At 45.6% G+C, this 14,791-nt stretch overlaps 1 protein-coding gene across 1 annotated transcript; it reads right to left on the bottom strand.

Moving 5' to 3' along the window:
• Positions 1-210: 210 nt before the first annotated feature.
• SDHB (succinate dehydrogenase complex iron sulfur subunit B) lies at positions 211-14,334 on the bottom strand. Its single transcript, XM_032787569.2, has 8 exons — positions 14,164-14,334; positions 13,103-13,251; positions 12,315-12,400; positions 10,541-10,677; positions 10,055-10,171; positions 7,679-7,780; positions 6,286-6,408; positions 211-426 (listed from the first exon to the last, which is right to left on the bottom strand). Exons 1-8 carry the CDS (start codon positions 14,236-14,238, stop codon positions 349-351), a joined length of 867 nt encoding a protein of 288 aa, XP_032643460.2. The 5' UTR covers positions 14,239-14,334; the 3' UTR covers positions 211-348.
• Positions 14,335-14,791: the final 457 nt, after the last annotated feature.

Genomic DNA, 14,791 nt, shown 5'->3' with positions numbered 1-14,791 from the left:
GTTACTGCTTTGCTGTGGTGCCAATGTGGAAACAGACGACTTCCCCATATCCAGTTCCAGAATCCTGGAGTAAAGTCTGAGGTGTAGCACTCCTCTAACCTGCACACACCAGAGGTCAACCAAATTCAGACGTCAGCTGGAATTTACAAATCCATCCAGGAGGCACAGGGGAGAGAAGTTGGTTCAATTGTATTAATAAAGTAGGAGCTCTTATTTGTTCTTTACAGTATTTATTGTACATGCATCTCTGGAAAACATGAGTCCCTGCTGGAACCCTCTTTCTAAATCAGATATAAATTACATTCAGTTACAGTATGTGCGTTTTACGCCTATTGTTAAGAAACAGCATTATGCGCTGACTGCCTTCTCTTTGTAAGTTGCCATCATTTTCTTGATTTCGGCAATTGCTTTTCCAGGGTTCAGTCCCTACAAAGATAAAGTGTAACCGTTAGCCGACAGAGAAATTAACACCACTCTTCATAGCGTTTCCTTTACATCAACATGGATTGGTGCTGTTAGCTCACAGCCATGCCGGCCCCACTGAGGCAAGTTGGCAGAGTGTAGGCTGCAAAATCCACCCCTTCTCATTCTGAAAAGTAAAGGTAGTGTCCACCTGCTCCCATGGCAAGCCCCAGTATGGCGTCTCCTTTTGATTGTTCACATGATATGGTGCACAGTGGAGCCACTCAGTTATGATCTGCTCCAGACAAGACAGGCAATGTCCTGGATGTCTCTGCATACCATGATGTGAGAAGCCGCAAAGTCACTGCACCCCCCAATTCCATCCTTCAAGGGTAGGAGTGGAACAATGTTGGGGGGAGGAGGGGAAGAGGCAAGTCAGGGTGGGGTGAGTGGGGACACATCCAGCAGGTAGCTGCCTCTCCGCAATAACTGCCCAATTCTGACCCTGCTAAAATCTTCAAAAAGAGTCCTGTTCAAATGTTTGCAGCACTTTCCTGGGTCATGATATATATTTGTTAGCACCAGCCCCTGTCATTTTAAGAAACAAAAAGATTTATTTTACCTTTTGGTCTGAATATGGCAATACCTGACAAGCAGCCACTCAAGGGACTGATAAACTCAACTGCTCTGTGATAAGATCTCTTGCTAAAGTTGGAGCAGAGTTGTACTCAGTACATTTGGGGGTATTTTCACATGGGCTTCGAAGGCAGGACTTTGCCTAATAAAAATGGTCTCTTGTGCAAGCTTCATTGGAGTCAAGATACAAAACCTAATGTTTTATTTAAAAACTATGAGAAAAACAAGAGCTGCGTCAAAAAGGGGCCCGGGGGATAGAAAGCAAAAGCACTTCAGGCTACAACACAAAAGTGATTCTAACACAACATCATGCTTCTGGCTGTTCCGATTTCCAAAGGATTTTTCGTTGTATTGTACAGCCACCATTCATGCGGTGAAAGGCCTTTATGTAACCCTGTAGTGCTGCCTAACTAAACGAGTATGCTTAATCTCACCGTAACAGGGAAAATCACAAGCACTCTGCCAGACAGCTAATCATGGGGAATTCAGATATGACCAAGGGAAGACCTAGGATTACAGCGTCTGGGCTGAAACATGGTGATTATTAACTAACAAGTCACAGACCCAGAGGTGAAAGTAAACTGATACGCTCTGGTACGGCATACCGGCAAGAGTCGGTGCACCGTACCGGGCTGGCCTGGCTTCCCCAAGCAGCAATTTAAAGGGTCTGGGGCTCCCAGCAGAGGCTAGAGCCCAGGCCCTTTAAATTGCTGCTGGAGCCCTGCTGTAGCAGCCCCCGGAGGCCCGCTGCTATTTAAAGGGTCAGGGCTCCAGCTGCCTCTACTGCCCTGGGCCCTTTAAATAGGCCCCGGAGCCCTGCTGCCAGAGTCCTGGGGTAGTAGCAGCAGCAGCCCCCCGGACCTCTGGCAGCGGTTTAAAAGGCCTGGGGCGGTAGTGGTGGCTGAGCCCTGGCCCTTTTAAACTGCTGCCAGAGCCCCCAGATGCCGCTGCTACCACAGCAGGGAAGGGCACTTACTAGTACAGGGCAGGCCAGGGTTGGTTCTGACCCCCCCATCCCCACCCCTTCCACCTGAGGCTCCGCCCCTTCTGAGGGCCAGCACCGGCCCCAATTCAGCCCTATACCGGTAAGTCCCTATTTCTACTTTCACCCGTGCATAGACCCATGATGTGCTGCTTCATTATAATGCCACACAATTCTCTCTCTCACACCTGCACACACATACACACACACACACACACACACACACACGATCTTCTGTTAGCATACATGAACACTGACTTCAATGGAACTATATCAGTTCACATCAGCTGGTGATCTAGCTCCAGACATAACTGGCTATCTACATTCTGTAGAAGCCATCAATAAATGGAACCTGGAATCACAATTTAATATGCACAGAAGCACTGAGTTTCAGTGATCCGTGCTTGTAAAGATGGATGATCCCTGAGAATCTTTCTTCCCAGAGTTATATACTCCTGGAGTAGGCAGTGGGCTTTCAGTTATAAATGATCTGATTAGAAGCAATTTCTTTGTTGTTTTCAAAAAGTTATAGGGAAGAATTTCACACTTTCAGGTGCAACCCAGGTAAGTTAAAGAATAATACTGTTTGCAGGAGAGCTAGAACCCTTCAAACTTGATTAGCTGCCCTGACAACTCACTAGCTCATTGCATGATGGAGATTTTACTTTCTGCACAGATCTGATTTGAAAAATTAAATTCCTGTGGTTCTGAATGTAGCGATCTGTATGTTATAACAAGCAAACTGGGAGCTACCAAAACTGGCCCTGGTAACAAGTTCCCACTGCACTACAATTCCCAGACACAGCTGAAGTCTCTTCGCTCTCTCTCACACACACACAAGCTATACAGCACTTCAGTGATACTCTGAATGATACCAGAAATATGAAGAGGTACTTATTTACAGGATAAGTGTATTGCTCTTGGTGGTCTTACACCACTATTCAGAACCACGATAGACTTCCCTTGCCCATCACAACTCAGTCACGGCACTGCAGCCCTGACCTGCACCTCCCCCTGCTTTTATAGCACTAAATCTCTGAAGCAGACACTACTAATTGTGCCTGATTGAGTTGAAGGGTGTGTGGCAAATATCTCCTAAGAAGGTGCCTTTCAAGTCTTTCTGGAGCTAAGAAGACTCTTCCCTGGATTTTTTTTCTTGGGGTCGGAGGGAGATGAGGCCCCTTGCTAAGGGGGTACATATGTTTCTAGCTAAAAATCCCAGCATTTCACAAACATGTTGGTCAAGAGATGTTCTTGCTCCCACCCCAGTCATTGGGCCCACAGACTGAGTGCAAGTACCCTGCATCCATGACCCTCACTGATGAGGGAGAAGAGATGTCACAATTGCTCATAATACAAACAATGGGCTTCAGTCATCTCTCCATTCCATGGTACGTTTCACTTCTCACTAAACAAGTGCAGCAGCTGATTGCTCAGACACAAGAAAAGGGAGCACATTTCAGAGGACAGATTTAAAGTTTTGTTCAGCCTGATGCGCTCTAATTCCTCCACCTGATTGTCTAACAACCTACATAGGGCTCTACTCACCTGCTCCCACTCCACATCACCTTTGTAAACATCCTAGCAGTGAGATCAAGGAGGGAGGCTGTGACATTACCCAGGGCACAATCTGACCTGGTGAACAGCAGTGTTCCCTCAGTTCTCTAACCTGAGATGTCTTTTACACTGCTCTGCTGTGAGAGCTACCACTCCTGATGTACTCTCACACAGCCTCCAGCATGTAAGTTACTCCCAGTTAAACCGTGAAGAATGCTATGGCCGGTCACCTTTGAATTACACTGCAGAGCAACACCAGCAAATTCCCAGTCCCAGACTTTCCCCAAGAAATGCACACCTCATACTGCCTAGCCCTCTCCTAGACAACACACGCTCATATAAAGTCTGTCATGTTATTAATAGAAAGTGATCTGCACAGATCTTGTTATCCTAAATGGAGCTTCCCAAACTCTTCAATCCAAACACACTGGTCTAGATCAGGGGTCGACACGCATGTCCAGAAAGGGTTCAGCATCCTGCAGGATAAGTGATCCAAAAACATATTGGTAGATAATGTTTGTGTTTGTATGTGTTTACATACGTATTGGTAGAGGTTAACAATGTAATTGAACAGTCCCTGTCTATGCTGTATTCTGTTAATTCAGAGATCAAAAGGACATCTTAACATTTGAATCAACTGCAAACACAGGATATGGCTGTATTCATCTCTCCTTGAAATGTACAGCAAATCATCTGTGAATGGTGATAAAATACAGACAGTTGCCTTATGTTAATCTGTGTAGATAATTACCAGCAATGCTTAGGAAAGAGATCTATTTCAAAAGTCCCCATAATTGCATACTGTTTGTGGAAGGACTCCGAGCTGTTACAAGAAGGCCTTGAACTGTATAAGGATGCTTTGGGTCCCAATCCTTTTTTTAAATCTCAGATTCTGCTTGAGACTTCATGCAGAGGAAGCTTAAACCACAAGGCTGAGATCCCAGTCCTGACTGGACCCCCGCCCCCGAACGAACGCACACACGCACGACTATAACCTATGAACTAATTCTGAAAGAACTCTTTGCAACTACAAAACTCCCATCTCTGCTATGAATCTGAATCTCAAGAATTGTACTCATGTCTGTATGTATACTGATCTTTTAACCAATATTCTTATTTTTAATAAATTTTAGTTTAGTTAATAAGGACTGGCTGTAAGCTTGTAGTTGGGTAAAATCTGAAATATTCATTAACCTGGGAGGTAATGTGTCTGATCCTTTGGGATTGCTAGAACTTTTTTATATATGAATAAATGAGATTTCCAGTGATCCTCATCATATTTGACTTGGGTGTCTGGGTCACTGTAAGGGTACTGTGTTGTTGGCTTCTGGGTAACCAGTGAGGTATTATAGAAGCTGTTTTGCCCTGGCTTGGTAAATCTAAGTATTGGAATATCTACCAGCTTTGGGGATTGTCTGCTCCATTCTTTGCAGTTCACCCTGGCGGGTGACCTCAGTTGGCTCCCTGGGACTCCAGTCACAGTGGTTCTCAACCAGAAGTATGTGTATTCCTGGGCGTATATGGAGGTCTTCCAGGGGGTACGTCAATTCATTAAGGTTAGTGTTTCTCAACCTGGGGTCACAGGACAGGTATGGGTGTGTGTGTGGGGGGGTGGGGGGTGGTTTGCAAGTGCAGGGCCTACACTAGGGGGTGCCAAGCAAGGCAGCTGCCTGGGGCCCCACGAAGCTAAGATACATGCTTGAGCCCCAGGCAGGGTGCTCGAACTTGAGACTCCTGAAAAGAGGAACAGTAGTTTGGAAAGGTTGAGAACCACCGGTCTAGATAAAACAATACAAGAAGTTTATTAAAATACAGAAAGAAGGTAATGACTGAAGCTATGTCTACACTACACAGCTTTTAGAGACACAGCTGTGCTGCTTCAGCCATGCCACTAAAAGGCGCGCAGTGTAGCCGCTATTTGTCAGCAAGGGACAGCTCTTCTGCCAACAAAACTTCCACCCTCAATGAGCAGCGTTAGCATTTTTGGCAGGAGAACACTCCTGCTGACAAAGTGCTATTCACACTGTCACTTGTCCTCAACAAAAACTTTTGTCTTTTGCAGGGTGGAGGTGTTTTTTTTTTTAAACACCTCTGAACAACAAAAGTTGTGTCTTTCACTTGTCTGTGTAGACAAAGCCTGAATCTTTCAGTCAGGATCCCTCCCCGAGTCCAGAGCTGTTTTATTTGTTCTTCAGGTGTTGTGGAAACTGTGGGTAGAGAGAAAGGAGGAACAGATAATTTGGGGCATCTCCTATCTCTTTTTATAGCTCTCTCTCCTCTTTGAGAATCCTCTCCAGCTGAGGTTCAGGAGACAGAAAGTCTGTGGGGACAGAACCCCCAGCTGTTTCTTTGTCAAGATGTAGTTTTTCGCTCACATCCTCTTCCCTACCAAAGAGGGTGGCCACTTAACCAGGTGATAGTCCATTTGATCTTGCTGACATCTGGCTGAGGTATCGGCCATACGAGTCTCTCTGGGGAACTGATTTGTGACTCTTCCCCAGACTTGGAACATTCCTTTGGTAATATCATACAGCAGAATCCTATAACTTTACATACACCACCACCACACGCTTTACTCGAACAATAAGGATCAGTAAATTATGAGTTTTCAAATGATACCTCACAAGGTATACTTTGTACGAAATTTATCATAGTCTTGAAAAAAGGGGTGAACATATGGGTACACACTGTAACAGAGGGATACATACCTTGGGACAAGTTTTTGTGCAGTTCAGGATGGTATGACAGCGGTAGAGGGAAAATGGGTCCTCAAGCTGTGCCAGACGTTCTTCTGTGAAGTCATCTCTGGAGTCAACCATCCAGCGATATGCCTGAAAAGCAGAGTGTTACTGGGCATGCTGTATCCTTCTATACTTGGAAAAAAGCATTTGATTAAAGATACCTAACAAAAGCATGATTTAACTTAAGGTTTTCAGTGCAGAGTCTAAATCACTTCCTTTTATATGCTGCAGAAATCCAACTATTTCTTTAAAATCTTGAATACAACTGTGACTATAAGCAATTAGTTAAAATATCTGGAAATTGTTGCAATAGCTAATGTGATCTTTCATCAATGGAACAGTGATTAATTTGCTTCCTCTGCCAGTGCAATACACTCAATGCATTAGCATGACAGGTAAGATGCAATAAAAAAAAAAAATACTTAGTATTTTTCATCTTCAAGGCACTTTAAAAAGTGTTAGTTGCTCAGAACACCCATGTGAGGAAGGCAAGTATTTGTCATTTTAATACTACAGGCAAGGAAATTGAGGGAGAAAAATTAGAGAAAAGACCATAGTCACAGAGAAAGAGTCTGAGCTGGAATTGGAACTCAGGAACTCCTGACTTTCTATCTTGCGCTAAGACTCTCTCTCTACAAATTGACCCGCTGATCTTTAGGAACAAGCCAGGAAGTGGGTTTGGTGCCCTTCTTTGGGGTGAGAAAAAAAAGGAATCTGTATAGGACAGCAAAGAACATGATCCAATTAGTCTATGCGTATCATCTAGAAGAGCACACCAGTCTCTGGTAGGTAGTAGAAAAGCAGGATACTTTCTTTTTGTGCTTTACTGCTCTTCAGGCTGTTAGATAATGAAAAACTTGTTACTTAACCCTTAAGTAGCATCACGAGGCTTTTCATAACATCTGTATTACACCCCGCCCACACTATTCACAACAAGCAGGGCTTAGAGTGGATAACCAACATTCGCTGGGGGTGGGAATTAAACCAGGGCTTTGGAGCTGTGCTCCGGCTCCGCTCCAGCTCCAGGAAAAAACCTGCAGTTCCACTGCTCCAGAGCTGCTCCACTCCAAAACCTTGAATTAAATAGGATTAGAGCGAGGTGCATCCTTGTGTGGGGTTCCTGACTTTTCAAAATTATTTATTTTAATATATTTGAGGTTATTTACTAAACCCCTTGCCCTTGAGCTCCAAGTAAACAAGACCCCCTTAAAAGGGATGTACAGTGCTACATTGCACACTTCCACTGGCTTCAGAAAAAGGGGAAGTGCCAGAAAGTAACTCAACAATCCTGTTTTATCAAACACTATCCCATTGCAGTGCCCCCCCAACTCCCCGCCCCCAGCAGTTACTTTCTTCTTACCTGCATAAGCACCGCAGGGCCCAGGTATTTGTCTCCATTCCACCAGTAACTGGGGCAGCTGGTACTGCAGCAGGCACACAGAATGCACTCATAGAGCCCGTCCTGAATACAAATGGGAGAGAGGACAGCCAGCAATGCAAGACATTATCTAGGAAACAATTCTTCTGAAAGGTGACACGTGCTTCCCTGTCCACCCTCTTCCCCCTTGTGACTTCCTACTTCAATATGTTCATATGCAACGTGTGCAAAAGCCCCACTTTCTGCACTTGTAGAGAGAGATTCCTGTCAGTTGGTGCTTTGAAACAGGAAACCAGGGATCCTTTACTTCTGGCTGTATCGTAACCAGGGGCGGCTCCAGGCACCACACAGCAAGTGCATGCCTGCGGCGGCAAGCCGCAGGGGGCGACATGCCAGTTGCCGTGAGGGTGACAGTCAGGCAGCCTTTGGCAGCATGCCTGCTGGAGGTCCGGTGGTCCCATGACTTCGGTGACAATTCGGCAGTGGGTACACCAAAGGTGCAGGACCGGGAAATCACTCGCAGAAACGCTGCCGAATCCACGTGACCAGCCGCCGAAGGCTGCCTGACTGCCGTGCTTGGGGCAGCAAAAAACAGAGATGCCCCTGATCCTAACAGGATTCTTTGTGGAGGGAGGGTGCCATGAAAATATTGGGAGAGTAGGAGAAGTGCATGAGAAAACAATGCTTATATTCCAGCAGCTTGTTTCAAGCAGACTCCAGTGGGTGACCTGACTGTACTGCTCTTAGGTGGAGGCGCGGCAGGCGGCTCAGCGTGCTGCCTCTGCCCTGCGCTAAATGCTGGCTCCGCAGCTCCCATTGGCCAGGAACCGCATCCCCTCCCACATTCCCCCAGCCTCACACCCTTTCCCACACTCCGAACCCCTTGTGGCTGTTCCTTCACCTAGGAGCAGCAGGGACATGTCCCGCTTCCGAGGAGCCACACAGAGCCAGGTAGAGAGCCTGCCAGCCCCGCGTCAACCAGACTATAAAGTGGACTTTCTATGAAGATTAGAAATGCCGGTTTACAGAGCTTTCCAGTTGATACAAGGCTGGATAACACAGCTGTTACTGTACTGCTATTTTATGGCACCACTGACATTTTTAGCAGTCATATGATGGCTTCATACGTCAGAAACACTTCATAAATTGGGACTCACCCTGGAAATGTCCAGATATTCCTTTAGAAAATTATATCCTGTTACTTCTCACATGTTTTTAAACAGTTTCTTAGGTTGGTTGTTTAAAAAAAAAAAAAAAAGAATGTTTGCAGTTCAAACTAAGCCCTCTTTCACTCCTTTGGATGATCTATTCTAGCTCATTTGCTCCTCCTTGATACTGCAGTGATGTTGCGTTTGCAACACCATGGTATTGGCCATAGCAACAGACCAATGTCCCTAGCACAGAACTATAACTTGACTGCAAGATCTATCTGGACAGGTTGGGGTGTGAAGAGAAAAACCTGTATTTTGCTACAGTTGGTGTGTGCAAAGGGGAAAACATACAAAGTTACTAGCAATGTAAAATGTTTTCTCTAGAAATGTTTTCTTTTTCCCTTCAAAACTCTTCCAGTAGCAAATCTCTTTAAAGGCCCTCCAGTCTTCTATCCTAGCTGTCAACAGTATAAAGCCCCCAAAGGGCTTACTTACCTGGGAAAACAACAACACGTTAAAACATGACCAACAACGACTCATGGTGCCTTATACAATGTTAACTGTGGCTTAACACCACGGCCATATCCACAATGCCAAAAACGTGTGTTTTCACACTGAGCTAGCTAATGTGCATTAGCTATTTCCCTGTAAAATCCTAGTGGAAACAAGGCACTGTCGTTTTTACCATGACGTAGTCAGGTGAGGTCTAACTTGGACGGGGGTGGTATAGAGTTGACTTCACCAAGCTACATCAAGGTAATAACTACAAAGACTAGTCTCACCTCGCTGTAAAATCGCAGCTATCTAATGCACGTTCTCTTGATATTAAAAAAAACATTTTTCTTTGACAGTGAAGACAAAATCTCAGTACAGACAGCTGATCTGATGTTTAAGTCCCTGTCTATATTGCTTGTTTTCCATCACGTTAGAATACAACCCATAGGAGTTGAGGTAACTAACACCATGCAGACAAACCCACAGAACATAACACCACATTCCAGCCAATCAATTGCCAGCACATAAGAGACTCTCTGAAAGGATTTTAGCAGGGATGGTGAAATGATTCCACATTCCACTCTGCACCTACCTCTAAGGAACAGCCCTGACTTACACATGACGACAGATGTATTAAAATATCTAACCTAATTCTTACATGGATGAAATTAAAGCACCGGGAGAGGGGAGGGAATAAAACATGAGTATTAACCAGTTTCTCACGATCTTCTATGGACTGCAGATACTGCTCTTTGCCCTGATTCGATTCATCCCTCTTCTTCAGGTAAGGCTCAATGGCTTTGTACTGAGCATAGAAGTTACTCAGGTCCTGAGTTTAAACAAACAAAAAGTATTTTACTGACTATGTACTAGGATTTGTACTAGCAAGAGATCAGATGTTCTGCACACACATTCAGGCAGACAGTGCTGCATTTGCCCCTTTAACCTCCCCCTTCCTATTTAACAGGAACAGGTGTAACTACTGGCTATGAAGCTACACGAATAAGGAATTGGTTCCTCAGCTCTCTGCTCCAGCTCTTATTGTTTGGTCACAAAAGTTTTTAGAAAGACATTATACAAGGGTACGAATTTTGGAATGATCTCTCAGCTGGGTGCTGCTCTGTTCCTGAAAACCAAAGTATAGTCTGAAACACTGTCATCCTTGGTTCCACAAACCACAACAGAGGCAGAAACTCACCGGAACGAGATCCTTTACCACATACATGTGGGGGAGAGGGTAGATTTTGGAGACCTTGCTAAGGTCTGTGTCGATTCTTTTGGTACAGGCCAGGGTGTTCCCACCATTAATGTTCATAGCACAGGAGCCACAAATGCCTGAGAAGGAGAGAAGAGACAATGGAGCATCTGACTTGCATCCTTTCACCCTTGGGGGGGTGGCGGGGATTGGGATTCTTACCCCAAACTATGCTCTTCCCCAGCCATAATGCCATTATGCCATCATCTTAAAAGCTAGTGTAGTTGTCACTATTCTACCAAGAAGAAAGATCAGAATTATCTTGGGATCTCATTCAAAGCAGCTCTTGTGCCAACCAGAAGTGTCACTGTTTAACAATGAAACAGGCTCCATCAGACTTCCATCAAGACTTGACTACGCTGGGTCTGCAGCAGTAGCTAGCAAATTCAGGGTTGACAAAGGTAAGGTAATGCACATGTGTACGAGTAGTTCAGATTACTTGTTCTAATTATCAAGCTGTAGCCACGCAGGAAATAGATCTGGGCGTAACACAGCTCCCTGGAAGTTTCTGTGAAATGTGCAGCAGTGTTCAAAAAAAAAAAAAAAAAAAGCAAGCAGAAGATATTTGAGGCTCTACAAAGAATGGAATGGAAACTATTAAGATTATAGTAGCTTTATATAAAATCAAACGTGATCTTCAGCTGGAATACAGTGTTCAGATCTGGTCACTTCATCCCTAAAGGGATTTAGCAGAAATAGAAGGAGTTGACCCAAAGGTGTGACTGCTACTGGAATACTCTGTCCAGGGCTGGTGTCCACATTTCAAGAAGAACACTGAAAAATTGGAGAGGGTTCAGAGAAGAGCCGCAAGAATGACTGAAAGATTGGGGGAAAAAGTCTTATAGTGAGACTCAAAAACTTCACACTACTTAATTATCAAAGAGTAGATTAAGGGATGACTTGATTAAAGTCTGTAATTACCTACACGGGGAACAGAAATTTGATATTAGAGGGATGGCTCTTCAATCTAGCAGACAAAGGCATAGCAACATCCAACGCCTGGAAGTTGAAGCTAAACAATTGAAGCTAGAAATAATCTGCAAATATGTAACAGTGAGGGCAACTAGCCACTGGAACAATTTACCAAGGATTATGGTGGATTTTCCAACACTGGACATTTTAAGATCAGGATTGGATGTTTTTCTACAAGATCTGCTCTAATTCTAACAGGAATTAATTCAGGGGAGTCCTACAACTTGTATTCTATAAGATGTCAGGCTAGATGAACATAGTGGTCCCTTCCAGCCTTATAGTATATGAAATATTTGCAAAACCAGAAACAATTCTTGGCCAAATACCCTCTTGCAGTCTAGCACGCACAAAGGTGGCTTTTAGAATCACCAAGGCTGATTTCCCCCAACACTAATCATTTAACTTGGTGAAGAGGAAACAGAGTGAAAAATCCTTCAATCATTCCCAGCAAACAAAACAAAACTCAGGAGCAATTATTTTGACTGCTGTACTGAGATTGAAACAACGTTATTTAATAACTGATCTGTGAATGAGCCTAACACTTGAACCTGACAGACGTCAAGTGCCCTGTACTTAATAGCATCAGAGGCACTGTAGTATACTAATGTCTATCCTGAGATGTTCTGCAGGAGAAAGAATATTCACTCATCACCCACGTTGGTTTAGATGAGTATCTTCTCAAAACTCAGTATGTCAAATGATCCTCAGCATAACAGATTAATTAATTTAAAAAAGAGCACCTCACCTTCCCTACATGATCTGCGGAAGGTCAGAGTGGAGTCCATCTCATTTTTTATCTTGATCAGAGCATCAAGTACCATAGGCCCACACCTATAATGGAAACCGGTCACTTTAATAAGCCTGCATATTCCCCACAGCCCAACTATTTCCTTTCCACTCACTTTGAGAGGAGCTGATGTAACCTCCATAATTTCTGCTGGATCCTTCTCTCGCTATACCAGCACAAGCTGCTCATGCAGCACAGTTCCACTTTGGAATGCACATGGAAACTTTATCACGTATTCCAAAACATGCTAAAGCCTTGGACATGTTTGTGTTTCTAGTATGGCTTGGGGACATTTTAGGGTCTCGTGTACATTCTGAAATTGAACTATCCTTTTAATCATCTTTGAGAGACAGCTGTGTTGGATTCCCCCAGACACAGCTCTACTTGTTATGTTCTGGCCCTGTGTTACCATCAGGCTAAAGCAATTGTACTACATGGCTGCACCAGGCTTCCTTTACCTGGTCATAACACGATCTGGTCCCACCTACACTGGCAAAACCAAGCTCTGTTATAACATGACTGAGACACGTCTGTACAGTAACGGATCATCCTAACATAGCTTGAATGATCATGTAAAACTAATTTTGCTGTTACGACCTTTAATTAACAGCTACAGAGTGGCTAAATAAAATCCACATCCAGAGCCTTAAATGATTTACACCAGTTCAAAGCTGACAGAGGAAAACGCATCTTGGTGGAGCAGGACCCTGGGGTCAGCATCCGTATAATCTTACATGCATACTCACTTATTCAGATCAATTTCATAGGTCTGCATGTGCGGCTTGTCCCCAGGCTTGTCGGGATCCCATCTGTAGATAGCAAATGTCTTGATACGTGGTGCTCCCACTTGACAATTAGGTGCTGCTGCAGCTGCTGTCTGTGCTCCACGGCAGGCCTACGCTCAAACAACAGCAACACGGCCCCTTAGATTTCCTCCTTGTATTTTTCTAGACAACACGTGTTGGGTTGGAAAGAGATTTATTTTGTTGTCTATTGATTAAAGCAAGGTATCTGCAGTCAGGAGTCTGGGATCTATCACTGACTTACTGTGTTGCCTTCAACAAGCGTCAACCTCAGCATTTTCATTTTCTAATTAATTAAACAAACAGAGATAAGACTTATCGCTTCCCACATACCTGCTACAGTTTCAAACACTGCTAACGTCAGCGGAGAATTACAGATCCAATTCTGGTTAGCGTAAACACCACATATAAAGTCTACAGGGTGTAGCCTCTCTAGATTTCCATTACTTACTCGTATGTTTTGGTATAAACAGGTAGAGAGGACTAGGACCAATCTAGATGACTTTCAAAATGATTCACGTCTTCTGAAAAAACGCATTTTAAGCTAAACAGAACAGCTGTCACCAAAGTCACTTTAAGACACCGAAGTGGCCCAAAAATCTATCCGGTCTCACCACACCCGCCCCTATTTCACGGAGGGGGAAACTGAGGCACGGAAAGGAAAATGGTTTTGCCCAAGATCAGACACCAAGTCAGCGGCGATGAGGGGGGAGCTGGCGCCCCCCCACCGCAAACCCCGCCCCCAGGGGACCGATGCGGACCCAGAGCCCCCCAACCCGCTAGCCCCCCCAGAGGCGCGATGGGGGCAGGGTGCTGGGAGGGGACAGGCAGGCCACCACCTCTAGATTCCCTCCGCCCGAGGGGGGGCCTCCCCGGCCTGCGCCACTCACAGCCCCCCCCGCCCCCCTTCCCTCCACAGCCCCCGGCAGCTCCCCACCTCCTCCCCCGCGGGCCCAGCCCCCGACCCGCTCGCGGATGTAACCGCCCGCCGGGCCCCGCCTCACCTGCCCCGCGGCCGCCCACAGGGTCACCCCGGCGACGCTGCGCTTCAAGGAGACTCCGACCACAGCCGCCGCCATCTTGGGTGCTGAGAACAACCGCGACACGGCCGCCGCTATCCCACAAGCCACCGCGACGGAACAGGAAAGGACGCTGCTTTCCCTAAAGACCACAGAGCAGCGACTGGGCGCCATACTGGGAGTGGCTAAGTACAGGGGCATATTGGGCGTGGCTGAGCCGCTGAGGAGAGATGGAGCCAATGGGAAGCCACTTTGGGAGTGTCTGAGGGCAGAGGGAGCCAATGGGAGGCCATATTGGGAGCGACAGAAGATTGAAGCCAATGACAGGCCACATTGGGCGGGACTGATGACAGAGGGTGCCAATGGGAGGCCACGTTGGGAGTGAAGAGGAGAGATTGTACCAATGGGAGTGACTGATGCCGGGAAGGGCGGGGCAATAGGAGGCCATATTGGGAATGGAGAGGTGATTGCCAATGGGAGGCCATATTGAGAGAGGCTGACGAGAGATGGCGCCAACAAGTGGCCATATTGGGAGTGGCGGATGAGGCTGACTCAGAAGAAGGTGTGATGACGTTAATGGCGAAGATTATGGATGGCAGAACAGGGTCTAGAA

The sequence above is a fragment of the Chelonoidis abingdonii genome, chromosome 23 (assembly GCF_003597395.2).
Source record: "Chelonoidis abingdonii isolate Lonesome George chromosome 23, CheloAbing_2.0, whole genome shotgun sequence".
NCBI classification, from domain to species: domain Eukaryota; kingdom Metazoa; phylum Chordata; order Testudines; family Testudinidae; genus Chelonoidis; species Chelonoidis abingdonii.
This window is presented reverse-complemented; position numbering and strand designations above follow the sequence as displayed.